The sequence below is a fragment of the Peromyscus eremicus genome, chromosome 8a (genome assembly GCF_949786415.1).
Source record: "Peromyscus eremicus chromosome 8a, PerEre_H2_v1, whole genome shotgun sequence".
Classification (NCBI taxonomy): domain Eukaryota; kingdom Metazoa; phylum Chordata; class Mammalia; order Rodentia; family Cricetidae; genus Peromyscus; species Peromyscus eremicus.
Window position 1 is genome coordinate 50,488,269 of NC_081423.1, and position 26,142 is coordinate 50,514,410.

At 43.0% G+C, this 26,142-nt stretch overlaps 1 protein-coding gene across 5 annotated transcripts; it reads left to right on the forward strand.

Annotated features, from left to right (window-relative positions):
* The first annotated feature begins 1,560 nt into the window (after positions 1-1,560).
* LOC131916121 (myosin-1) lies at positions 1,561-24,498 on the forward strand. 5 transcript variants are annotated; one of them, XM_059269410.1, is made up of 38 exons: positions 1,561-1,764; positions 1,858-2,001; positions 2,117-2,273; positions 3,479-3,506; positions 4,263-4,377; positions 4,472-4,564; positions 4,678-4,741; positions 5,391-5,489; positions 5,578-5,681; positions 5,800-5,938; positions 6,155-6,273; positions 6,362-6,511; positions 7,337-7,507; positions 8,739-9,065; positions 9,166-9,219; positions 10,352-10,439; positions 10,527-10,644; positions 10,904-11,027; positions 11,114-11,250; positions 11,352-11,607; positions 13,090-13,332; positions 13,443-13,619; positions 14,384-14,529; positions 14,607-14,697; positions 14,787-15,176; positions 15,738-15,864; positions 17,467-17,585; positions 17,803-17,999; positions 19,128-19,311; positions 19,582-19,747; positions 19,837-19,961; positions 20,382-20,690; positions 20,775-20,978; positions 21,275-21,400; positions 21,488-21,658; positions 22,143-22,247; positions 22,364-22,459; positions 24,317-24,498. In XM_059269410.1, exons 1-38 carry the CDS (start codon positions 1,561-1,563, stop codon positions 24,467-24,469), a joined length of 5,820 nt encoding a protein of 1,939 aa, XP_059125393.1. In that variant the 3' UTR covers positions 24,470-24,498. The 5 variants fall into 5 exon arrangements, with proteins under 5 accessions (XP_059125393.1, XP_059125395.1, XP_059125391.1 ...); XM_059269412.1 differs by having other exon boundaries at positions 9,178-9,219; XM_059269408.1 differs by having other exon boundaries at positions 8,739-9,057; positions 9,143-9,219.
* Positions 24,499-26,142: the final 1,644 nt, after the last annotated feature.

Here is a 26,142-nt window from a genome sequence, read left to right on the forward strand (position 1 = left end):
CAGTCCTTTGCTGGTTTCTTCAGATAAAAACTGTGCTCTGATTGGGAGTCACTAGCATTTAATGAGAAGGCATTTTTTTTTTTAATTACAGTTCTGACCCACCGTTGAGGTTACATCACTAAAGGTAAGGGATTTTTTTCTTTTTTCTTTTCTTCTTCATTCTGAGTGCAAGAAATCTTCTTTAGCATTTGGAAAGTGTCTGTTGGGGTTGAAAAAGGAAAAGCATTTCAATGTCATGGCTGACCATGCTTCTCTTGGAAAACTCCAAGGGGACTTAGGAAACTAGATCTCACTAACCCAGATCCTTTGCAGTGTATGAGAGGCTTTCTCAGAGTCTTGGGAGCTTTGTGCATGAGGTTTTTCCTATATCTATTTTTGTAGTTTGTCTTTCAAGTGATTACAGCATGCAATGTAACACAGTTTACTTATTTAAAAGGAAAAAAAAAACATAAGCATCTTATGCTACAGCTTTTAGCACTAATTAATAAGAACTGTGAGATGATGTCTAGATAGATAGACAGAATGTATCAACCCTTGCCTTACCAAAGTGTAAATCTGCAGATTGCCTCATAATCAGTCAAGTAAAAATTTAAATGGTGAGAAAATGGTTTCAGCAAGACAAAGCACTTTAATTTCGATACCAGTTATTTCAGTGTGAAGGGAGAAATGTGGAAAAGTTTACACAACGGAGCTTTCTCAGGAGAGGTATCATTTAAAATTACAATACAGATAATGTATGAAGCCTATTGGCAGGGTTCATGAATGGCAAGAAGTGGATTTTAAAGGGAAAACATTTAAAAGAATATGAGTAAAAGAGCAAGAAAACATAATGAAGTTTGCCAAAATACAGGGATAGGATAAAAGGCCTGTAAAAAGATGTCGTTTTAACAAAACAAGGCCAAACCAAGTTCTTCACCTTTCTGCTTTCTCTTCTAGTGTATAATCTTTGTAATTGCTGAGTCTCTAAGGGAAATAAAAACCAAAGCTCTCCAGATACAAGGGAGTTCCTAAAACTTTAGCCACATATCCGGATTGTTCTATTACCAAGGCAGCCAGCTCTGAGTCCTTCTCAGCATCCAGCATGTGTTCTCAGAGGTGTGAAGGATGCCAGAAAGAGGAGGACTCCCTGCTGCAAGGTGCTGAAATTCCAATGGGAAAGAAAAAAAAAAGTACAAAGAGCCAGAGAACATTTTAGCATCTTCTTCACTTTGGGTTCTGTATGAGCCGATGGTAGGCAGCTTCTAAAGGTTAATATACATGACAAACAAGGCTCAGGAAGCAGCCTTGACATCTCTCACAGTAGGCGAGCCACAAACAGCTACATCCAAATGCATGATTAAGTACTTGTCAGCACTGGCATGGAACAGACAGTCTGACATTTCAACCACACCGCAGCCAGGGAGGTGGTTAGACTTGGTGCAATGCATTCACCCAACTGTCAGGGAATGAAAAAAAAAAAAAAATGCATGTGATCCTAAAAGCCCAGTTTTTAAATTTCTACCATTTTTTTCCTCTGCCAGGCAGGCTCTCTCACTGGGCTGCCACCCATAGCCCGCAGCCATGAGTTCCGACGCCGAGATGGCCGTTTTCGGGGAGGCTGCTCCTTACCTCCGAAAGTCTGAAAAGGAGCGGATCGAGGCTCAGAACAAGCCTTTTGATGCCAAGTCGTCCGTGTTTGTGGTGGATGCTAAGGAGTCTTTTGTGAAAGCCACGGTGCAGAGCAGGGAAGGGGGGAAGGTGACAGCCAAGACCGAAGGTGGAGCTGTGAGTAAAACATCTGGACCTGGTGACACTACACCACTGGGCTAGTTTGACTGACACTTAGTTCCTAACCTAAAATCTCTTGTTTATGGACAGACTGTAACAGTAAAAGATGATCAAGTGTTTCCCATGAACCCTCCCAAGTACGACAAGATCGAGGACATGGCCATGATGACCCACCTGCACGAACCTGCAGTGCTGTACAACCTCAAAGAGCGTTACGCAGCCTGGATGATCTACGTGAGTTCTCTCGCGCGCCCTTTCGCTCAACAGAGTAATTAAGGTTTTTTTTTTTTCTTAAATAGTAGATAATAAATGTCCCATCCAATAATTATGCCCCCCCCCTTTGATGCAGACTTACTCGGGCCTGTTCTGCGTCACTGTCAACCCCTACAAGTGGCTGCCAGTGTACAATGCAGAGGTAGTGGCGGCCTACCGAGGCAAAAAGCGCCAGGAAGCCCCGCCCCACATCTTCTCCATCTCTGACAACGCCTACCAGTTCATGCTGACGGGTGAGTGAGTTTTCATATGAACTATTTTTATCACCTATACTCCAACAATGTTAGAGTCCAAAAGACCTTTAGAAAGAGTCAATTGTTCATGACATTCTAATTATCCACGAAACACGGTGTTCTCAAAAGTAGAAGGTGGTGCTGGGCGGTGGTGGCACCTGCCTTTAATCCCAGCACTGGGAGGCAGAGGCAGGCGGATCTCTGTGAGTTCGAGGCCAGCCTGGACTACAGAGTGAGTTCCAGGAAAGGTGCAAAGCTACACAGGGAAACCCTGTCTCGAAAAAAAACCAAAAAAAAGTAGAGAAAGGCAGACATGATCAGGCCAGGGACTGAACTCCGTTGCTTCTGACTCTCCCTCCACTACCTCAGCAGAGCCTGCAACTTCTTCATGCCGCTCAGTGTCTTACAGTCTCCTTGCTCAGGAAGAGTGTGCTTCCCTCTGTGTGTTTGAATAATGAGAAAAAGGTACCCAAGGGACACATGGCTTGACAGGAGTGCAAATCATGCCATCCACTTCCACACTGCCTCAGTTTAATGTCACTTGTACTGGCTACTTTTGGAAGTACTGTCATGTTTTAAGTCCTCAGAACGCGTTCTCGACGGTGGCTTTTGCTTAGTAAAGATGGTCTTTGGGGTCCCTAGACATTTTATAACTAGAAGTTTTCACCCCACAAAGGATTTCACTTTCAGAAGCCCTTTGAGACGTCTTCATGATCACCCTTTAATAATTCGAGGAAGGCTAATCATAAGGTTGTAGTCTGGGTCCACAGGACAAGAAATTCTGTCTTGGTGAGGTGAATCCACCTAGTTAGAAATGAAATCTTAAACTTGGCTTGAGCATCGCCATTCTAACTTATAAAGCCAGAGCACATAACGCATTTCTAGTAACAGCTAGTTATCAGTGGGAAGTGTGCCACTGAGATTTACAGAAGGAGACTGGGGTGAAGGTGTGTGTCCGACTTTGGAGTGTACTATCCTCTATATGAAACCAAGAGGGTACCCCTCCTGTGGTGATGTAGTTATGACAGCATTTTATGGTTTTCCTTCTTGACTCGAAAGACCAGAGAATAAATCCCATCTATAACTTTACAATAATACAGTAAAAACAAAGAAAAAAAACCTTCCATGATAAATGTGACACAGAGACTCAAGAAAAAATCTATGTAACTAATACATGTGCTGACTATACACTGCTTTTCTTCTAGATCGGGAGAATCAGTCTATTTTGATCACGTATGTATTTCTCTTCTGAAACTTACTGGTGTTTTACTCTCACTGGGAAAATGAGAAACTCAAAGAGGAAATTAGTTAGTACTGAAAGAAATGATACAATCAGTGAGGAACTAGGAACTGGTTCCGACTCACTGTAGAAAGCAGATTGAGTCCGGGTATAAAACAACAATGCTGTAATATATTTTGCTGGTCAGGATAGCCTTGAGAGTGTCATGTAGCATTCCCAGAAGTAGGGAATGCAAAATTCCCTCTTGGAGCTTGGCCAGAGCTCAGTCCAGTGCACAGGGTAGCACACAGTCTAATGAAGGTAATCTGGGCTTAGCACCAGCTGTGTTATTGGAGGCCTACCTAGGGGACTTCTAAACCCTGTGAGATCTAACTGGAGCCTTATCTCTAGTCTAAGGCAGTCACGGAATACACACATCACTTGGTGTTTCTTACTCATCCTTCCATTCACTACACAGCTGTTGAGTGGCTGCTTGGTGGATTCCTCAAGAACAAGTCTCAGCACCTTGAAAAAGAACCTGGAACATTTTAAGCACCCACACCACATGAATGAATTAATAAATGAATTTACTTACTTGTCAGTGCAAACTAAGGGAAACAATATGAGTTATTTGTAGGATGAAAAGACCTAACCTAGACAACTATGACAGAAATGTAAAGACAGACACACAAGAGAGTAAATACTGTTGGCAGAAATAGTTTCATCGGCCACAAAGCTTAATTTTCCACATACTGGTCTTTATTGGACAGTGGAGAATCCGGTGCCGGGAAGACTGTGAACACAAAGCGTGTCATCCAGTACTTTGCGACAATTGCAGTCACTGGGGAGAAGAAAAAGGAGGAGGCGCCTTCTGGCAAAATGCAGGTAAGTCTGACTGTCACAAAGTCTAGGCTCTGTTGGGGCTCTCAGGCAAGAAAGCCCTGAGCCTGAGATGTGAGGACTGATCTTTCCCTTGCAGGGGACCCTGGAAGATCAAATCATCAGTGCCAACCCCCTGCTGGAGGCCTTTGGCAACGCCAAGACCGTGAGGAATGACAACTCCTCTCGCTTTGTGAGTCTCCTAGTCTTCTCTGACTTCAGTTGGAACCATAGCGGAAACACTGCATTCACTCCTCTCTGGGTGCTTTGGGCTTTGATGCTAACATCATCTTTTTCCCTTCCAAGGGTAAATTCATCAGGATCCACTTTGGTACCACAGGGAAACTGGCTTCTGCTGATATTGAAACATGTGAGTAACTGGACCTGCTAACTAGAATCCAAGAATAACAAATGAGGGTTTGGAGGAACACTCTGCAGTGCCTGCTTAGCATGGAGCCCAGAAAACACCTCTGCTGCCAAGCAGGCTTGCAGTGAGTGCCAGCCTTAGGCAAAGCCCACAGTGTGCTTTTACCCACCCAGGCATGAGCTAATGATTCTGTAGAAACTGCCAGGCATTTTTGGACTCGTTTGAAATATCCTGGCTCATTACACTTTCAAAATACTCAAAGAGCAAGGTAACACAGGGGTATTTGAGTTGCCTATGGGTTCAAAGTGTGTGGTTCTTCCATTTCTGAGCCTTGGTAACTATTTCCCTTAGTAGCCTGTAATTAGAATGCCAGGAGACTCATAAGCAGCAGTTTCAGGACTAGATTATATTCTAAATGTCAAGGTTCTTCTCTAGGAGAAGTGAGCGTTCCTTTAGGCAAGTACATTTTATCTTCACTCTAGAGGTGGTCAGAGGGAACTCAGTGTCTGTAGAGATGTAGTGTGTGGTACCTCATGATAATTGAGCTACGATCTCCAGGGGTCAGAAGACTTAGCTGATGACTTCATATTCTAAAACGACTCTAAGACACTTGATGAGCCCCCTCTCAGATAATGTTGACTCTCCATTACAGATCTTCTGGAGAAGTCTAGAGTCACCTTCCAGCTAAAAGCTGAAAGAAGCTACCACATTTTTTATCAGATCATGTCTAACAAGAAGCCAGATCTAATTGGTAATAACCTTAAATTCATAAATAGAAGTTAGTGCTTTCATTAACATTTTCTAATACTAAACATATACCCTGAATCCTATGTACCCAGAAATGCTTCTGATCACCACCAACCCGTATGACTACGCCTTTGTCAGTCAGGGGGAGATCACAGTGCCAAGCATTGATGACCAAGAAGAGTTGATGGCCACAGATGTAAGTCACACATTATGTATGAGCACGGCAGCAATAGCCTAGTTAGGGTAAACTATGAATTCTGCCAAGTAAGTAGTGTCTTCCGCCCTTACATTTATCCTCTCTTGGCTCCTCATAGAGTGCCATCGATATTCTGGGCTTCACTTCTGATGAAAGAGTCTCCATCTATAAACTCACGGGAGCCGTGATGCATTATGGGAACATGAAGTTCAAGCAGAAGCAGCGAGAGGAGCAGGCTGAGCCAGATGGCACCGAAGGTACCAAACTCAGTCAAAACCAAACTGAACTCTCTCCATGGGTTTACAGAGAAAATATAATCCAAACTCCTGTCTCCTCTGTAACTGAGCTGCTAGTGGGCACACACAAGTTTATCCCCACACAGAACATACAAAGCAATCTGCTCAACGCTCTGCCTCTGAGGATTATGGGGCCTAGAGAAGGTAATATTGGGACCCTGAATTATGTTTCTGCAGTTGCTGACAAGGCTGCCTATCTCCAGAATCTGAACTCTGCTGACCTGCTCAAAGCCTTGTGTTACCCTAGGGTCAAGGTTGGCAATGAGTACGTCACCAAAGGCCAGACGGTGCAGCAGGTAAATGCATGCCCTCTGTGAAGCACACACACCCAAGACCTCCTTGACATCATTAACGATGCCAACAAGAACTACCCTGTCTCTGAAGGTGTACAACTCTGTGGGCGCCCTGGCCAAAGCTGTCTATGAGAAGATGTTCCTGTGGATGGTCACCCGCATCAACCAGCAGCTGGACACCAAGCAGCCCAGGCAGTACTTCATCGGGGTCTTGGACATCGCTGGTTTTGAGATCTTTGATGTGAGTTGGCAGAAACTTCGTAGTAGCAGAAACATTTGCGAGTCTTGTTCCTGTAGTCATCCAGGGAATGCTATGAAAAATAACCACATTATAAATCGATTCACGCGAGAGGACTGGAAACGTGGGAAAGGGTGTGGACTCTGGAGTTAAACTCCGGCTCTGTCATTTCCTCTCTGTGGGATAGTTGGAACGGCATGTGCCATTGCACCATTTCAAGGAGGACCTACCGATCTATGTAACACCCTCTTGTGGATCTTTTTGTCAATTATGAGATTGCTGCACTTAGAGCCCTTAGTATAATCCCCAATTCACAATCAGCAATCAGTAAATGATAGAGAAGATGATTAGCCAACAATAGCATCAAATGGTACTGGGAAAGATGATGGTAAACAGACACAGATGCTGAGATTCCTGTCTGCTTAATCAGGAAGGTTGTCACTAAGGTAACGTCTGCAAGGACCGGGTCCAGTGGATGGAGACAGCAACTGAGTAAACTCAAATACGTCTGCCTAAGAAAGAATGCTATACAATCCGGTCAGTCAAAGTGACTGACTCTCTACCTACCAGTCATATTTCTAACTGCTCTCATGCTGAACTCATATTTGAAAATCTTTTTCTATGAGCATATTGATAACTAGATGAAATTTGAATGAAGGGGTTTACTACAAGTGGGACACGGACAAAAAAAAAAAAAACAAAACAACAACAAAAAACACAAAACCCAACCCCTCCATCCTAAGAAATCAGTTAGCCTTCCCAGCTGAGGCGAGGCCAGAGATGCCTTCATTAGAAATCGGAGGCTAATTTGCTTCTCCACTTATTTAGTTCAACAGCCTGGAGCAGCTGTGCATCAACTTCACCAACGAGAAACTGCAACAGTTTTTCAACCACCACATGTTCGTGCTGGAGCAGGAGGAGTACAAGAAGGAAGGCATTGAGTGGGAGTTCATCGACTTCGGGATGGACCTGGCCGCCTGCATCGAGCTCATTGAGAAGGTTAGTATATCCTTTTCAGATTACAGTTGTATGGTGTGTAAACAAAAGCCAATAAAAACCTTGGTGTGTGAGATGGCAGAAGATTGCTACCTATACACAAAATGAGGGAAGTATGCTGGTAACATGATACACAATTTTTTCTTTTAAAAAATGTTCATTCTCTGACAGTTTTGCAGACACATATATATGTTGTATATAACATATTTTGGTTATTCCCGTCCCACATTACCATCTTTTGCCCCTCCCTCAAACACACACCAACTCTGGACTCCTTCTCCTCAACAAGTCTTTTTCCTTTTTTATTTTTTTTTAGACCCACTGAGTTTCCATGAGCATGCATGAGCATGGGGGGAGGGGATGGATGGCTTACCACACCATGGGCAGCTTACCAGTGGCAACACCACGGAAGAAGAGACCCCCTTCTTCCCCAGCTGCCACTGACTGCTTGTAGCTCCTCAGGGAAGGGCGGGGTCTATGAGACCTCCCATCCAAGGTGAAAGGTTAACAGTCCCCATCTCCTGCAGGTGTTGGGCAGGTAACCACAGCTACTGAGTTCATGAGTTCTGTGGTCAGCTACGTCACATCCAGATGACAGTGTTTCACAGCACCCATCCCCCATCTTTCAACTCCTCCATTCTTCTTGTTCCCCATGTTTGAGACAGAATGTGTTCTACAGAGTCCAGAATTCTATCTACCCAGAGTTTACAACCAAAGCCTTAACGCTGAAAGCTATTTCCATGTAAAAAATTTAGCACTTATTGGAATAGTTTTCCTTACTTCTCTGACATCCTTAGATTCACTCCTATTGACCTCTGAAATACAAATTTCTAATGCTGTAGACACAGACATCCAAACTCCAGCTGTGTCAAAGTCACACCAAGCACTGAACACAGTGTCCCCTGCTCTCACCCCCATGAGTACTTTACAGCAAATGTTGAATAAGCCATGGAGTCTGCATTGTTAGCAAGGGATTCTAGTGCCACCAGTTAGGAAGCCACACTTTGAGAAGTACTGCTCCAAGACTTTTTGGGTAGACACAAAGTCCAGAAAAGCCTATCTGTCTTTCTTTGTCACAGCTAAGAGTCTCGTTAAGTCAGTGACCTCTGACCAAACAAATGAGTTTTCATTAGCTCCGTGGAACTGAAGTCTGAATCTAGCCATTCACGTCATCTGTCACTTCTGTGAGCAGACAGATTTCATGTGGCATTTGTTTCTGTATTTATCCTTCTAGCCAATGGGTATCTTCTCCATCCTGGAAGAGGAGTGCATGTTCCCCAAGGCAACAGACACCTCCTTCAAGAACAAGCTCTATGAACAGCATCTTGGAAAGTCCAACAACTTCCAGAAGCCCAAGCCCACCAAAGGCAAGGCCGAGGCCCACTTCTCGCTGGTGCACTATGCGGGGACCGTGGACTACAACATCGCCGGCTGGCTGGACAAGAACAAGGACCCCCTGAATGAGACGGTGGTGGGGCTGTACCAGAAGTCTTCAATGAAAACTCTGGCTTACCTCTTCTCTGGGGCAGCAGCAGCTGCTGAAGCAGGTGATGGTCAATCAGCGATTTGTATGTAATGTGAAAATTCTAAGCAGAGAAGCCTGGCTTCTGACTCTTTGCACTTTCCTTGCCCCCTCAGAGTCCGGTGGTGGTGGTGGAAAGAAAGCCGCTAAGAAGAAGGGTTCTTCTTTCCAGACCGTGTCCGCTCTCTTCAGGGTACAAATTTCATTTTCTCCCTAAATAGGTTTAGGATGTTAGAGTTCATGCGGATGTATACGGGGGGGGGGGTGGGGGTGGGGGGGTGGGGCAGGGCAGTGGATAGTGTCTCAAAAGCTCTGGAACTGGATGTGATGTAGGTGGGGTGGGTTGGGGTGGGTCATCTGACAATGGTATACTTGAGTTTTGGAGAAGGTCAGAATAGCTTTGAAGAAATACCTCAATAAATAAGATAAAGGTCAGGAGTGAGTTACAGAAGCTTCAGATGGAAACACTGAATTTGGGAAGTCGGCAGTGAGGTCATTTGGCACTTAAAAATCTCCAACAGGAGAGGACTGCATATATCATGAGTTTTCTAGAACTTCGGAGAGCTTCCAAGTGATTTAGATTCCTAAGTGTATACTAGCGGAGGCCTCCAGTGAGTAGATTTGAAAGTGGAGGACAGGTGAGCGGTGGACAGAATTGGAGAGTGAGTCAGAGGAAGGGAATATAAGAAGCCAGATGTGATTTTAAAAAAAGTCCTCAAGGAAAATTTACTTTTTTCTTGGCAATCTCAGCCCTTAATTACATCTTAAAGAACGGAAGTTCTTATTATTCTGAAGGACTCTCTCTGAAAGGTGGTAAGCTTTTGATACTCAGTAATATGACTGTTAGTTTTTGTCAATTCCAAGAAGGAGGCATGAAACGGACACTTTCTATGGAGCTAGTAGGATGACACAGCTGTGTGGTAGGATAAGAAAAGCTTGTGAAAGGAAAGTAAGAAATGGGAGGTTTGGAGGCAATATCGGATTAGGAGCAAATCCAGACCAAGTATCTCAATACGTGGTCCGTGTATGGATGGGGCACCTTTGTATGTTTGCAGTGCCATGATAAATATATAACATGTGCCAGGAAATTCATCAGCAGTGAGCAGCCACCTCTGCAGCTAACAGGGGAACATGCTCCTGGTGTACAAAACAGAAACCAGGAGGGCATGTCAAGAACTTAGAAATTCCAGACATGACTCTGGAAAATCCAAATCTTGATACTGTTCAACAGAACTGAACCAGAGTGGTGGCCCATGGCCATTATGTCTGTAAATATGAGTGTTTGAAACAGTACATATTAAACAAGATATTCTATGACTCCTTAGGAGAATCTGAATAAGCTAATGACCAATCTGAGGAGCACCCACCCCCACTTTGTACGCTGCATCATCCCCAATGAAACTAAGACTCCTGGTAAGACACTTCCGGTATCTACCTGGACATGTCCCAGTGTGTTTGCTTTAGAGCCTTGACCGTGAAACACATGTGTATTTTTTCCAGGTGCCATGGAGCATGAACTGGTCCTGCACCAGCTGAGGTGTAACGGGGTGCTGGAAGGCATCCGCATCTGCCGGAAGGGGTTCCCCAGCAGGATCCTCTATGCAGACTTCAAGCAGAGGTTGGATATTTTTCACTGTGAATTACTTTAAGGTTTTTGCTATTGCTTTTTCCTTTTAACAAAGAGGAAAGTAATACATTCAAGTGAGTTGGGGACACAATGTGATGTTCTTTGACTACACAAAGAATAGATAAAGGGTAATATGGTTTCTTTTTGTTGTTGTTGTTAGACTACCCAACAGCAATGGTGTTTCTATGGTAGGGAGATTTCTATGGTAGGGAGACAACAGCTATGTCATTTATTTGGTTGGTTTAAACAGATACAAGGTGCTAAACGCAAGTGCCATCCCCGAGGGACAATTCATCGATAGCAAGAAGGCTTCTGAGAAGCTCCTTGGCTCCATTGACATTGACCACACTCAGTATAAGTTTGGTCACACCAAGGTAATCCTCTCAAAATCCAGCCTCATGTCTTCCTGCCATTTGAACTTTGTATGAAGTTTCTGATCTTCAACATTGTCCGCACACAGGTGTTCTTCAAAGCTGGTCTTCTGGGGCTCCTAGAGGAGATGAGAGATGACAAGTTGGCCCAGCTGATTACCCGGACCCAGGCCATGTGCAGAGGGTACTTGGCAAGAGTGGAATACCAGAAGATGGTGGAGAGAAGGTGTGAATAAGAACAACTTATTAATTAAGTTCATTGTTCTAGTCTGTTTCATTGTGGTTTCCATTAGAATCTGACTTAGAACATTTCTTTTCCTTCCACAGAGAGTCCATCTTCTGCATCCAGTACAATGTCCGTGCCTTCATGAATGTCAAGCACTGGCCTTGGATGAAGCTGTATTTCAAGATCAAGCCCCTGCTGAAGAGTGCAGAGACAGAGAAGGAGATGGCCAACATGAAGGAAGAATTTGAAAAAGCTAAAGAAAACCTTGCCAAGGCTGAGGCCAAAAGGAAAGAACTGGAAGAAAAGATGGTAGCTCTGATGCAAGAGAAAAATGATCTGCAGCTCCAAGTTCAGTCTGTGAGTCTCAAAGCTCACTCTGATGCTAAAATCTCTGCTCAATGATGACCAAGAATGCCACAAAATGAAGTGACTGGCTACCGACCTTTTAAATTGACAACTCCTTTGAGTGTTCTATAACATTCCATACAACATTGCTGGAAATCAGTGCAGTGGGATTCTCAGTTGCCCAGAAGGAACAACAAAACATTTACCCTTTCTTTTAATTACTTTTCCTGGCACACTGAGGATGGGAAATAGCGAGAATACTTGCTTTCCCACAATTCTACCTATTGACAAATGCTAAAAGAACAATATTAGTAGTGAATAGGGAGAAGTCCTTGTAATAGTAATGTATCAACCCCAAAGTAATATTCCAAATTTTCAACCTACAGTCCTCTAAAAATTTTCTACTCAATTTTCTTTTAGAAATTTTAGACTACCTGAAAGAATTGGGATATGGCAAGGCTTTCTGTAGGTAGTGTCCATTATTATGCACAGTATGAGATATTGGGTTGATAGTCTTACTCTGGTGAGCCAATAAATATCCAGAGACTTGAAAAATAATGTGTGACGAGGTGCTACCATCTGATCTGTTTTTGTTTCCCCCAAACTACTGTCATAATCAAGCACAGAAACATGAAAAGTTTACTTTTGAGTTTTCTGAATTCAGAAGGGGAAGCAATCAGTCCCACGGGGTCTATGTATTCTGAATATGTAACAAAATGAATCCCAAACATCAAGGTTGGCTTGCATCATTACTGTAGTTTGTATAAACTGAGGTTTTCCAATATGAGGAGAAGTTCATCACACCACCGAGAACAAAGAGATTATCGAAGAGGGTGCCTAAGCTTGAGCCAAGTATACTACACACACACATATATATTATATAGTAATATAATGTGTTTATATTAACAGTATTCCATCTACTACCCACTTAACTATTTCATGTCTCAGAGTTTATATTCCAAATCCTATTTTTTTTTATGAGAAACAAGGTTAATACTTTATACTTCTCCAAGTACCTCCAGTGCCTATGACCCATTCTCCTTGGTTCTTCCATCCATTTTTTAAAATATAAGCTACATTGTCATTGGAGGACATTCTTTCCTTTTAAGTCATTTTTTGATGTTTACTGTCCTCTTAACAAGATCCTGATATTTGGTTCTTTATTTTAATGTCTTCTTTTGTATACTAAACCTTAATAAAAATAAACATTAAACTAAGAAAGCCAATTCAAAATTATATGCTGAGGCATTAAATGTATGTTATAACAAAACAATGGTATCATAGTTTCACCAGGGCCAGAAACCATGTCTTACATTTCTTTGTTAATATTCAAGTGCATAGTCAGTGCTCTGTCTATTTTTCTCAGTGGTAGAAAGCTATTTAGAAGAAACCTGATGCCTTCAAACATAATTTGCTTGCTTGCTTTCAAAATATTAATATAATCTAAAAGATCCAGGGAACTAAAATTTAAAAATGTCTATTATCTCTCCACAGGAAGCAGACAGCTTGGCTGATGCAGAAGAAAGATGTGACCAGTTGATCAAAACCAAAATCCAGCTGGAGGCCAAAATCAAGGAGGTGACAGAGAGAGCTGAGGATGAGGAGGAGATCAACGCTGAGCTGACCGCCAAGAAGAGGAAGCTGGAGGATGAGTGCTCAGAGCTGAAGAAAGACATCGACGACCTTGAGCTGACACTGGCCAAGGTTGAGAAGGAGAAGCATGCCACAGAGAACAAGGTATGAGATATATACATGGAAAGTTATGACCCTTTTAAATTATGAAGTAAAACATAAGAGCCAGTCTATTAAAACATATCATGTAATGCAAAGCATGTTTGCTTCCTAAGGTGAAAAACCTCACAGAGGAGATGGCAGGCCTGGACGAAACCATCGCCAAGCTGACCAAGGAGAAGAAGGCCCTCCAAGAGGCCCACCAGCAGACCCTGGATGACCTGCAGGCAGAGGAGGACAAAGTCAACACCCTGACCAAAGCCAAAATCAAGCTTGAACAGCAAGTGGATGATGTGAGTCTAATACCATAGAAACCTTTTACAATTTTTTATAATTAGGCAAACATGAGCTTGTCTCTTCATGACGCTCTGAGTATTAACAAAGCTCTTCTCCCACACAAGAACTGTAGAGCTTAATTGCTTCATATCATCTGTTATTCACAGCCACTTGTCTTTATTGATTATCTTATGAGAGAAAAGAATTCAAGGCAATGAGGATTTGTTCACCAAGACGTCTATGAACAGAACAGTCTTTAGCTGAACTAGAGACACTGGTGGCTTCAGGAACACAACGGAGAAGGCACATATCTAAGCAGGAAGCACAGCAACCTGTCACAAGGCCTCATGCACAGAGGGAGGAGGGAACACGGGTTAAGGGTGTGGGCGATAAGCTGGCTGGACATGTTGACCTGTTATCTAACAGAGAACTTTTGGAAATGTGTGCGAACAGAGCACATTAGCCAAAGTCATGGTGTGGGAACATCCCTGTGCTGCCCATCATGTGTGGGAAATACTGCTCACAGTGGATTGATTCAGTTGGAGATATAGAAACCATGATGTTTCACTGGTAATCCTGGTACATGTTGCACATTTCACATTTTAAACACTGACTCTTTAGTCTAAGCACTGTCCAAAGACAGTACTGATGAGGAAGATCTTCCTATTTCATAAAACTGCCAGAGACCATCTGATACACTATGAATTAATGTCACCAAGTTTAACCTGGGGCAAACGCTGCACTATTCTAGGGACTACGTTCACGAATTGTTAACTTTTAGCTTGAAGGCTCTCTGGAACAAGAAAAGAAAATCCGGATGGATCTTGAAAGGGCAAAGAGGAAGCTGGAGGGAGACCTCAAATTGGCCCAAGAGTCCACAATGGATGTAGAAAATGACAAACAGCAGCTTGATGAAAAGCTTAAAAAGTAAGTAATGAGGATAAATGTCTTGGGAGAAGGGACCATTAATGGCTCTGTGACGGACACCAGGGCTTTCCCTATAGGAAAGAGTTTGAAATGAGTAATCTGCAAAGCAAGATTGAAGATGAGCAGGCCCTTGGCATGCAGCTACAGAAAAAAATCAAGGAGTTGCAAGTAAGTAAATGGCTTCCATCAGTCTAACTCATCGGGGAAAAAAAATGACTGACCCAAGAAGCTGAGTCTGTACTTTCTACCATCCTTAGGCCCGCATCGAGGAGCTGGAGGAGGAAATCGAGGCAGAGAGGGCCTCCAGAGCCAAAGCAGAGAAGCAGCGCTCTGACCTCTCCAGAGAACTGGAGGAGATCAGTGAGAGGCTGGAAGAAGCCGGTGGGGCCACTTCAGCCCAGATTGAGATGAACAAGAAGAGAGAGGCTGAGTTCCAGAAGATGCGCAGGGACCTGGAGGAGGCCACCCTGCAGCATGAAGCCACAGCAGCCACCCTGAGGAAGAAGCACGCGGACAGTGTGGCTGAGCTTGGGGAGCAGATTGACAACCTGCAGCGTGTCAAGCAGAAGCTGGAGAAGGAGAAGAGCGAGATGAAGATGGAGATCGATGACCTCGCCAGTAACATGGAAGTTATTTCCAAATCCAAGGTACAAACATGATCTAAAAGTCCAGGAGATTTCTGTAAGACAGATGTGAACCTGGACAAGTCATTAGGAACCGACAGGAGGGGAGTCACAAGTTGGGACTAGAGAAATGGGGAGTAAGCCTGGTGTGCTCACCCTAAGGGAGAATAGCCATACCCAAATAATAAAGTGAAGTCTGAGCTCTTTCAGAAAACAAAAAAATATTATCCAGCTATACATTTTGAGGTTCTAAAATGCTTCATGTCAATCATGGGGCTTTTCCTTTTTCCTTTAGGTTCAAACAAAATTTGTTTCTCACAAACACGTGATGAGCTCAATCAAGCATCATTATCTTACACCACAGCTAAGGAAATATAGAGAAGGCATTGGATGCACAGAACAATGTAGAAGTAGTGTGCTCAGACCATGTGTCTTGTTATCCTTCCCATGACCTCTGAGGCTCACTATTATTACTCTGTCTGTAAAGTCAGTTTATTCTCAAACCAACTGTGATGTCTAGATCACTCAAAGTTCTCTTTGGTACAAAGACTTGCTTGAATGTTTCCCTCAATTCTTTGAATGCAGGGAAACCTTGAAAAGATGTGCCGCACACTGGAGGACCAAGTGAGTGAGCTGAAAACCAAGGAGGAGGAACAGCAGCGGCTGATCAATGAGCTGACAGCCCAGAGAGGACGTCTGCAGACCGAGTCAGGTAGGCTGTTTCTCTGGAACCCCAAACATGCCTTAGATTGCCAATTTGCTGAAAACTGTACTGAATTACTTGAGCTCATATGTTACTTTCCTTGGAGGTATCTCATTATTGGCAATGGCATAAGGTTGCTCTTTTACAGAAGATAGGTAGTTCAGTAGGTAGGTAGATAGATTGGTTGATAGAGTTGCTCTTGCTTCTGAACATCCTACAGCAGGTTTGGCTGTAACCAAAAAGTTATCAAATATGGGTTGGGCATTTAGGCACATATCCAGAGTTGTAGCCCCGGGGAATTGAAGTAGAAGGATGCTAAGTTTAAGGTCAACCTGACATACACTGTGAGCTCCAGGCCAGCCCTAGGCTACATATCAAGACCTGACCTCAAAATAAAACAAACAGAATTAATCAAATACAAAGTGTATCTCCATAGTAACTCTTCACTTTTCAAAAGTACTGTCACAAGCTAACTGGCATTCATTTTTCTCATTAGTCTGCATAATGTTATCCCCATTTGAAGATGACACATCATGGAAATGATGGAGCACTTTGTCCAAATACAAATTGCTAGGGATAAGCGCAGTTCAGCAAGGAAATAGTCAGGAGCATAAGTGAAGTTATATTCTTGACCAGCCAGATTGGGAAGCCTCTGCATGAACACCTCTTTCTGACTTCCCCAACTTTCTACTGAAGTTTTTTCTCCCTCAATAAGAGCTAACATGATGGAAAGCTGGTTCATGGATCACATGGGCTATCAAAGTAACAGGCAGGTGACAGTGTCCGGGAACCACTCTTGCAACACCATTCCAATGTTGCTCGGTCTTGTGACACTCACAGACTGTATTATTGTTATTAAGGTGAACAGGACATCCAGTGTAAAACAGAAGCTATTCTCAGGTTAGGATGTTCCCCACAAACTCCCCTCTTCAGCACAGGTTTTTAGTCCTACCAGCAGCATGATCTTAAAGAGTGAATGCTTCCTAATAAATTTCAAAACAGGTAAGACTTGCAAGTTACTAATTTTCACATGGGGCACCGAAAGGCTTTCTTTGCCATTCGGTTTAGCAACTGTTTATTTTTCAGAACCGACTTGTTCTAGGGACAGAAAAATACTTGATTGTTTCCAGACATGAACATGCTTCCCAGAGCTTCTCCTGAGCATCAGTTCTGCTTACAGGATCAATTATTTGAAGATTCCCATTCCTCATCCTCCCTCAACCCCGCCCCCACCCACAAAGTCATTGCTTCAGGTGACTTTGTAACACAGAACCCCCTTGGCCAGAAAGCATCTGGGGGCCATGTCCATTCGCTGTACGTTTTTTCCCCAGATGTTCCTTCATCTCTTTCAACTGTGATCAGATCATCTTAAATATCTCCCCAAACCTCCTTGGTTGATTATCATACACAAGAAATTTGGCTCAAAGATCCCCCTAGTCTCACTGGACAGATTTATCTGCTCATCATCTGTGAAGTGGATGTTGGAGGTTTAATAAAACCTACACCTCTCACCTCGTTTTAGAGCTCAGCATCCTTTCTCTGCTCCAGTTTTTATTTTAGAGTTTTCATGTCTAAAGTCAGGCTGAGTTTTTTGGACCTTGGTTTTTTCAGGTGAATATTCACGCCAGCTAGATGAAAAGGACTCACTAGTGTCCCAGCTCTCCAGGGGCAAACAGGCATTCACACAACAGATTGAGGAGCTAAAGAGGCAGCTTGAAGAGGAGATAAAGGTGAGCCAGAAGGATTCTTGTTGTTATGGTTATCATTGTTCTTGTAGTTGTTTGTGTTTTTATGTGTACTTTTACTCTGTGTGTGTGTATGTCTGTGTGTGTGTGTGTGTGTGTGTGTGTGTGTGTGTGTGTGTGTTTTGCAGTGACCCCTAAGAACTTAGAGAATAAATACCAGTTTGAACACATAGAATTATGTTACTAAATTCTTACTTTTCAGGCCAAGAGTGCCCTGGCTCATGCTCTTCAGTCTTCCCGCCATGACTGTGACCTACTGAGGGAACAGTATGAAGAGGAGCAGGAAGCCAAGGCTGAGCTGCAGAGGGCCATGTCCAAAGCCAACAGTGAGGTGGCCCAGTGGAGGACAAAATATGAGACAGATGCCATCCAACGTACAGAGGAGCTGGAGGAGGCCAAGTATGTGCCTGACTTGGTTAAAGTGGCAATATATATCTATGAACATCAATCTAAACAGGAAGTACAAATATCTAGGTAGTCCATGGAAAGAATGCAAGAAGGAGAAAAGGTACAAGGCAAGAGGAAGCTGAACAGTAATTTTTTCAAAGGGGGAACTTTTGACCTCATTCTGTCTACACAGGTGCAGATAGAATTGTTATAATAACTTACTCAGTTAATTATATACTCTTGTGTGCTTCTCCTCTCTCTCAGCCACTAATGGAATAATTGGCCTAAGGGTATGGGTGCAAAGAGAAAAATAATCTGGATTGACAGTAGCTCTTTCTTTTTACATACAAAAGTATATTGTAGGAGGAAATAGAACTATGTGGTTAAGAACAACTGTGGGGTACAGACAGAGATGCTGCGGTAAGGGAGGAAGCACACTGTTTTATAAAGGAATAAATAGTCAACGCAATTCAAAAGTTCAAGGATGAATTTTTGTGAGAAAGAACCCAGGTAAGAAAGAACCTTACTCAACAGCCAGTTTAAGATGCCGCTAGGCATCCATTCTCTGGATAACGGACAACCTATACACTGATGAAATTAATGTTTTGGAAGATGCTTAAAGGTGATTTTTGAAATAAACTCTCACAGCTATATTTATATTGACTCTGGGAGAGATCGCTAGTTGATGGATTAACAAAAAGCTGGCAAAAAAGCAGAGATACAATTATGCAGACCAAATCAAGAGTGTTTCATTTGAATTCAACACAGTCTACAGTGGAGTACTTAATATGTGCACCGGCCTATGAGAACACAAAGACTAGCAAGATACAAACTCTACCCTCTGAGCATGAAAACTCAGTGGAGACACAGACATAACTGACAGTAATTCGAGGTAGATTCTAAGTTCTACAAAAGATGTGTGAAGTTTTGGCTCAGACTCCATAAAGTGTGGCGATGATGAGATTTGGCTGCTCTTAGCAGCTGGTGTCAGGAGAACCACAGTAAGTTCCCAGAGAACGCACTGGACAAAAAAAGCTTCGCTGATTAAGGAAGTCTGGCCTTGGAAACACTCACTTGTAACCATTTTGAAATAGTTCTACTGATAACTGTCCCCATCTATTATCCATATTCACTTCTCAGGAAGAAGCTGGCTCAGCGTCTGCAGGATGCTGAGGAGCACGTAGAAGCCGTGAATGCCAAGTGTGCTTCCCTGGAGAAGACGAAGCAGCGGCTGCAGAATGAGGTGGAGGACCTCATGATTGACGTAGAGAGGACCAACGCGGCCTGCGCTGCCCTGGACAAGAAGCAGAGAAACTTTGACAAGGTCTGCTTCCAGATCTTCCTTCTCCAGGCTTTAATGTGATCAGCTTTCCAAACCACTTAATCATTGTCTTTAGCTCGGCTGCCCTTGTCCGTTGGCAGGGACAGTGTGAGCGGGGATGACCCGAGCTTTATTAGTTCTTCTCTTTAATAATTACTTTTCAATCCAGGGTCACTCAGATCAAACTCAGAGTTTCTAGAATGCATGGCTTCTGCCTTCTACCCCATCAAACTTTATCTGCTGCATTTTTTTTTCTCATCCCTTGCTATTCAGATCCTGGCAGAATGGAAACAGAAGTATGAGGAAACCCATGCTGAGCTTGAAGCCTCTCAAAAGGAGGCCCGCTCTCTCAGCACAGAGCTGTTCAAGATTAAGAACGCTTATGAGGAATCCTTAGACCATCTTGAAACCTTGAAACGGGAAAATAAGAATTTGCAACGTGAGTGCATCTCACATTTTCTTTAACAAGAGATTTGAAAGAATGCTTTCCATCTCTATATACATTCCTATATTTTTTTTCCCTAACAGAGGAGATTTCTGATCTCACGGAACAGATTGCAGAAGGAGGGAAACGTATCCATGAACTGGAAAAAATAAAGAAGCAAATTGAACAGGAAAAATCCGAGCTCCAGGCTGCTTTAGAGGAAGCAGAGGTAGACATTCTATTGTACATTTTATAAGAATTACAAGAGGAATTAGGCTCTATGGGGTGCAAGGATTGGTGAATCAAGAAATATAAATTATTTTTTGTTTTCTCCACTGAGAATGAAGATAAAGAATGAATGTGAATACAAGCACCATAAGTACATATTAAGAACTGTGGTAGAAACAGAAAACAAAGATGAGAAAGAGGAGGGTCCTCTCTTAAGGGGAATCATCGGTCTGGGGAGATAGAAGACTATAAAAACAACAATTACACACGTCGGATATTTCCATAGCAACAGAGTAAAGATGCATACAAGGGTTATGATGGTAGCACACAGACAGGACCTAGTGAGGAAGGTTAGTTTAACTTTGCTAGGACATTGCACACTTTCATTCTCCTGCTGATGTCACCTCTTGCTGTCCTTAAGGCATCTCTGGAGCATGAAGAGGGAAAGATCCTGCGCATCCAGCTGGAGCTGAACCAAGTCAAGTCTGAGATTGACAGGAAGATTGCTGAGAAGGATGAGGAGATCGACCAGCTCAAGAGAAACCACATTAGAGTTGTGGAATCCATGCAGAGCACACTGGATGCAGAGATCAGGAGCAGGAATGACGCCATCAGGATCAAGAAGAAGATGGAGGGAGACCTCAATGAGATGGAAATCCAGCTGAACCACTCCAACCGCATGGCTGCTGAGGCCCTGAGAAACTACAGGAACACACAGGGAATCCTCAAGGTAGGTGGCACAAAGAGATGGCCCCAGATGAGTGGGGTGACTCAGCCTGAGGACGTGGTGTCTCATTGATTGTTTATTGCACAGGATACCCAGCTGCACCTGGATGATGCTCTCCGAGGCCAGGAGGACCTGAAGGAACAGCTGGCCATGGTTGAGCGCAGAGCCAACCTGCTGCAGGCTGAGATTGAGGAGTTGCGGGCCACGCTGGAGCAGACGGAGAGGAGCAGGAAGATTGCAGAGCAGGAGCTACTGGATGCCAGTGAGCGTGTGCAGCTCCTGCACACCCAGGTGGGTATACAAGTATGAAGGGGAAATTCTTGCTCATATCTTATCGTATTTGGAAATTTTCCATAATATTTTTATGAAGAACTAGGTTTAACATGTTTAACTGGGAAGGGGTAACATTTATCTGATCTATGACATGCAGAATTGACTGTCTTTTAAAAATACGCTGTTAACTCAGTTAATGTATGGAAACTCTGAGGGATGCTAGTCAATAATTAGTTTACAAGTTCATTTGGACATCTGGTATTCTAACTTTGTCCTTCAACATTTAGTATTTATGTGTTTGGTATTTTAAACAGAACACCAGCCTCATCAACACCAAGAAGAAGCTGGAGACAGACATTTCCCAGATCCAGGGAGAGATGGAGGACATCGTCCAGGAAGCCCGCAATGCAGAAGAGAAGGCCAAGAAAGCCATCACTGATGTGAGCAGAGGGCAAGATGGAGATGGCAAATCTGAATTCTGCCAGGCCTTGCCAGCCCTTAACCAGCTCTGTCTTATCACTCACCAGGCTGCCATGATGGCGGAGGAGCTGAAGAAGGAGCAGGACACCAGCGCCCACCTTGAGCGGATGAAGAAGAACCTAGAGCAGACGGTGAAGGACCTGCAGCACCGTCTAGACGAGGCTGAGCAGCTGGCGCTGAAAGGTGGCAAGAAGCAGATCCAGAAACTGGAGGCCAGGGTGAGTTTCCTGGTCAACATGCATTTTTCTCTTTCTACTCCAGCATGTGACTTTCAATACCTAAGAGTGCTAGACATTGTAGGGCATCCTGAGGTGAAGGGCAGATAATCTCTGTTGCCTGACAGTTCAGGCTGGGACACTTTGACTAAGACATCAAGAACTATAAATCAAACCACGGGCCACTTGACGAAGTGGAAACTCATTGACTGGTTAGACAATAGGAAATATTTTTTAAAATCTGCCTTTGGGGGCTGGAAAGATGGCTCAGTGGTCAAGAACACCTGCTGCTCATGCATAGGGACCAGGCTCAGTTCCTAGCACCCACATGGCGACTCACAACTGTCTGTAACTTTAATTCCAGGTCACCTGATGCCCATTTCTGACCTCTGTGGTGTACAGACACACATACAGGCAAACACTCATACACAAAATAAAATAACAAATCTAAAACAAATTTTTTTTTTAAATCCACCTTTTTGTGAAGGTCCGTGAACTTGAAGGAGAAGTTGAAAATGAACAGAAGCGCAATGTTGAAGCCATCAAGGGTCTGCGCAAGCATGAGAGGAGAGTGAAGGAACTCACTTACCAAGTAAGGAAAGGGTGGGACCTCTCTGGGTTCCTACCCCCATCTTCAAGACATTAAGAACCATATATACAGAAAGCAAGGGGAAACTTTCCAGAAACTGACACGTTAAACTCTTTCAGACTGAGGAAGACCGCAAGAATGTTCTCAGGCTCCAGGACCTTGTGGACAAACTACAATCAAAGGTGAAAGCCTACAAGAGACAGGCAGAGGAAGCGGTGAGTTCCGAACCCCTGATGTGCCTGGGTGGACTCCGGCTCACAGACAACAGGAGGCCAAAGTAGTTACAGGACTGAAATGAAAAGATAAGACAAGGAAGAATCAAAGGGAAATGACCTAGCAAGGGTCTAAGAACGTGATGCAACTGGCACTTAATAAGCCAGTGGAAAAATGTCCTAGGGCGAATGAGGATGGGGGTACAGCTGGGGGTAGAAGGTGGACTTGGCATCGCTGAGGCCCTGTGTCCAGATGTAAGCATCAGACTCAGTCAATCAAAATACAATCCCCATGGTACTCTAGAGAGGAGGAGGAGCAGTGTAAGGAGTCTGGTTCAAGAAACAAAAAAGATGGAGGAGGAGAACAGTGCACCTGGGGCTAGAGAACCAGGCAGAAGGCAGGTCACAAGGTCTTCTGGGCCCTGGTAAGAAGCCTTCATCTTAAAATAAGTACAGTCAGGCCACAGAAGCAAGGGGTGGTGTTCCCATCCAGGCCAGGTGTGGCCTGCTTTATGTTTTCAAAAGGGTGTCCTTGCTACAATGTAGAGAAAAGATTGCTGGATAACCCAAGTAAGTGTAGGAAGACATGTTGGGAAAGTTTCCAGGTGAGTCTGTGGCTTGCATTACGGCAGGAATTAAACAGAAAGAATTTATGAGATTCAGAACTGGTCCTGGAGATAGAGTAGGATTTGCCAGTAGGCTGCCCTTGGAGGTAAAAAGAAGCAAAGCAGGAGTAATCAATTCATCAAGTTGTGGTGTGAGTAGCCAGGTAGGTGACGTAAGTGTTACTGAAATGGAAACCTAAGGGGACCAGATGATCAGGGTGAGAAGCAAACAGGAATTCTACTTTAGTTACATTAAACACAAGGCATTGTCGTATACACAGTGGAGAGATCCAATAAACAGCCGAAGTCTCATAGTAATGGAGGCCAGAAAGCTCAGGAATGTTTCAACCAGTAGGTGACGGCAGCACTATGTCATCACATTTATCCTTCTCTGACTCATCTGAAGGAGTCAAGTGTCACTAGCTTCTCTGTGGATGTGTGTATCCACACGTTGCACATGAGGTCCTCTGTCCACTGGTGGCTTTTGTTTACCCCCTGACCTCTTAGCTCTGAGAGGAAGAGAAAGGGGAGGTGGCAGCAAAGGAAGACGAGGGAGCAGATGTGCCCACATGTGTACCTCGCACCCACACCCTGGCAAGCCACTTAGCTTTTCTTCACTCTAGCTCTTACTTTTTTCTTCTGTGAGAGGGAGATGCAAGGACTTTTCTGAGCTACCCTATTTAAAGTGATTCTAAGCTCCATAAATGTTCTTAAGCTGAATGTCACATTTTGCGAGAGTTCTTAATGAGATGTTTTAAAAAAGAATAATTACTGGAGACTAAATTAAAACTGGCCTTTCCAAATTCATTGCTGTACCTACAAGCATAATCAGAGACCACTCAGACTATTTTAGAGAATAATAAACATGTTTAATATCTGAACTTTATTAAGTGAGAGAAAATTTAAGACAAGTGGCAATAATTTATATTCAGTTTGGTGTTATAGAGATTGCTTGTTGGAGTCTGGTCCATCCTCAAGAGCCTTAACAGCAATGGTAACAAAGCCTGGAATGTGGCAAAGTTACAGTAGCTTCAGCTTTTCCAAAAGTTTAGAGACAGCGTAACCTGTGTTTATCAATGAGTTCAAAAAGCATAAGGGGAGTTAATAGAAGAAAAAAATTCACAAACTTCTCTAGACTTCTTTGAAAATTTGCTGGAGTGTATTGGTTTTAAGCAAAAAGACACTCAAGACACACTGACACAAGAGCCCAGAAATGGAAACATTTTTTCACTCATAAATGCATTCCCGTTCACAGGAGGAACAATCCAATGTCAACCTGGCCAAGTTCCGCAAGATCCAGCACGAGCTGGAGGAAGCCGAGGAGCGGGCTGACATCGCTGAGTCCCAGGTCAACAAGCTGCGGGTGAAGAGCCGAGAGGTTCACACCAAAATTATAAGCGAAGAGTAATTCATCCAAATGCAGGAAAGTGACCAAGAGATGAGCAAAATGTGAAGATCTTTGTCACTCTGTTTTGTACTTATGACTTTTGGAGATAAAAAATTTATCTGCCAAGAACTTGTGAGTCTCTTTGTTCCCCTTCTCCATGCCAATTGGTCTTCATGTATGCATGAAGAAGAGAAAAAAAGAGAGAAACATTTTGCTTAAGTTTATGTCAAAGTGCTTAGTCACTGAGGTTAAACATGATAGAGGGTAGCAGGCCAAGCCCCATAAGTGTCACCCATACCTGTGGGAAGAGGGTGAAGCCTAAAGGCATGCCATGGCATGCACAAGGAGCCATGCTTGGCCCGTCAGCTGGCCTCTGTTAATGAGATTATTGATCTCCTTCATGAAAGATGGAGTACGAATAAATTAAAATAGTAATTACATACATACAATCAGAGTAAAGATTTAAAAAATGTCTTTAAATACTGTCAAAAATATTTAATGCAAATCCTTCACTATAATGACAGAATCAGTAAGCTGGGGTTAGGATTTCTTGAAATAACAGGCTCTCCACTTCACAGTCATCTGGATGTAGAGACGTGTGGCCTTTGTTGTCTACAGATGTTCAGACACTTGTTTATTGCACCTGCTCCCAGCTTGACATTTAAGAATGACAAGGAGGAATGAAGAAGGTTTCTCGTTTTCTTCCATCCTTTAAAAACTTCCATATCTTAGGCCTCCTCCAATCTTTGATAGCACTAAGTCAATTAGCATATATATGTTGTATTTTTACATTAGTTACATATATACTGCGTGCCATTTCTCTGCTCTCACTAACACACACACACACACACACACACACACACACACACACACACACAACTTTCCTTTAATGGAAAGTATATCTGATATTTATTAGTTTCTCCAGCTTGCTGTGGTCTGGCATTATACAAAGCATCTTAATGATAGCATGGTTGAAAAGACTGCAAAGTGAAATGTGATACCTGCAACTCTAAATATTTTAATTGCCATATATTTGTTTAAAAATATACCTTAAATGCATGTTGGACACTCCAAACTTTCTAGAACCTCAATACCACAAAATACATGTAATATACTATACAGATGTGAAAAATCTAGGTAGTACATAGCACCTCACTCACCACTAACAGCTCATTATGTGAAACACCCATAGTGACTTAGAAATCCTAGCTTTTGAGGTCCAAAGTACCTCTGGCAATTAATGTATTGCAGCAAATAAAAAAATCACAATATATAATTAAAATTTTGGTTGAAAATGTCAAATGACTAGATAGTGCAGATCAACGAAACGCTTTCTTTAGTGCTATGACGGTTGTTATTATCATTACTATAACTACCACAACTCTACCTGTGCTGAGATAAGCACAGGCCTTCTGTTTAGGTCAATTTTAGCAGACCATGAATAAATAAAACAGTAAATGGCTTTATTAGAAATATAACTAAGGTATGTTGAGAACAATATATAACCAGTTTAAAATGGAACAATTCACATTTAAGCATTTTTAACCTTATTACTCAATAGGTTAAATTGTGCGACATCCTTGAACTCAGCTCCTAGAAGATGCTCTCTAGGTTGATATGAACCTCTATTTGGAGCCAATGAGTAATTATAATGCTAAATCTTGAGGTAGGCTTTAAAACAATTTACAAGGTTG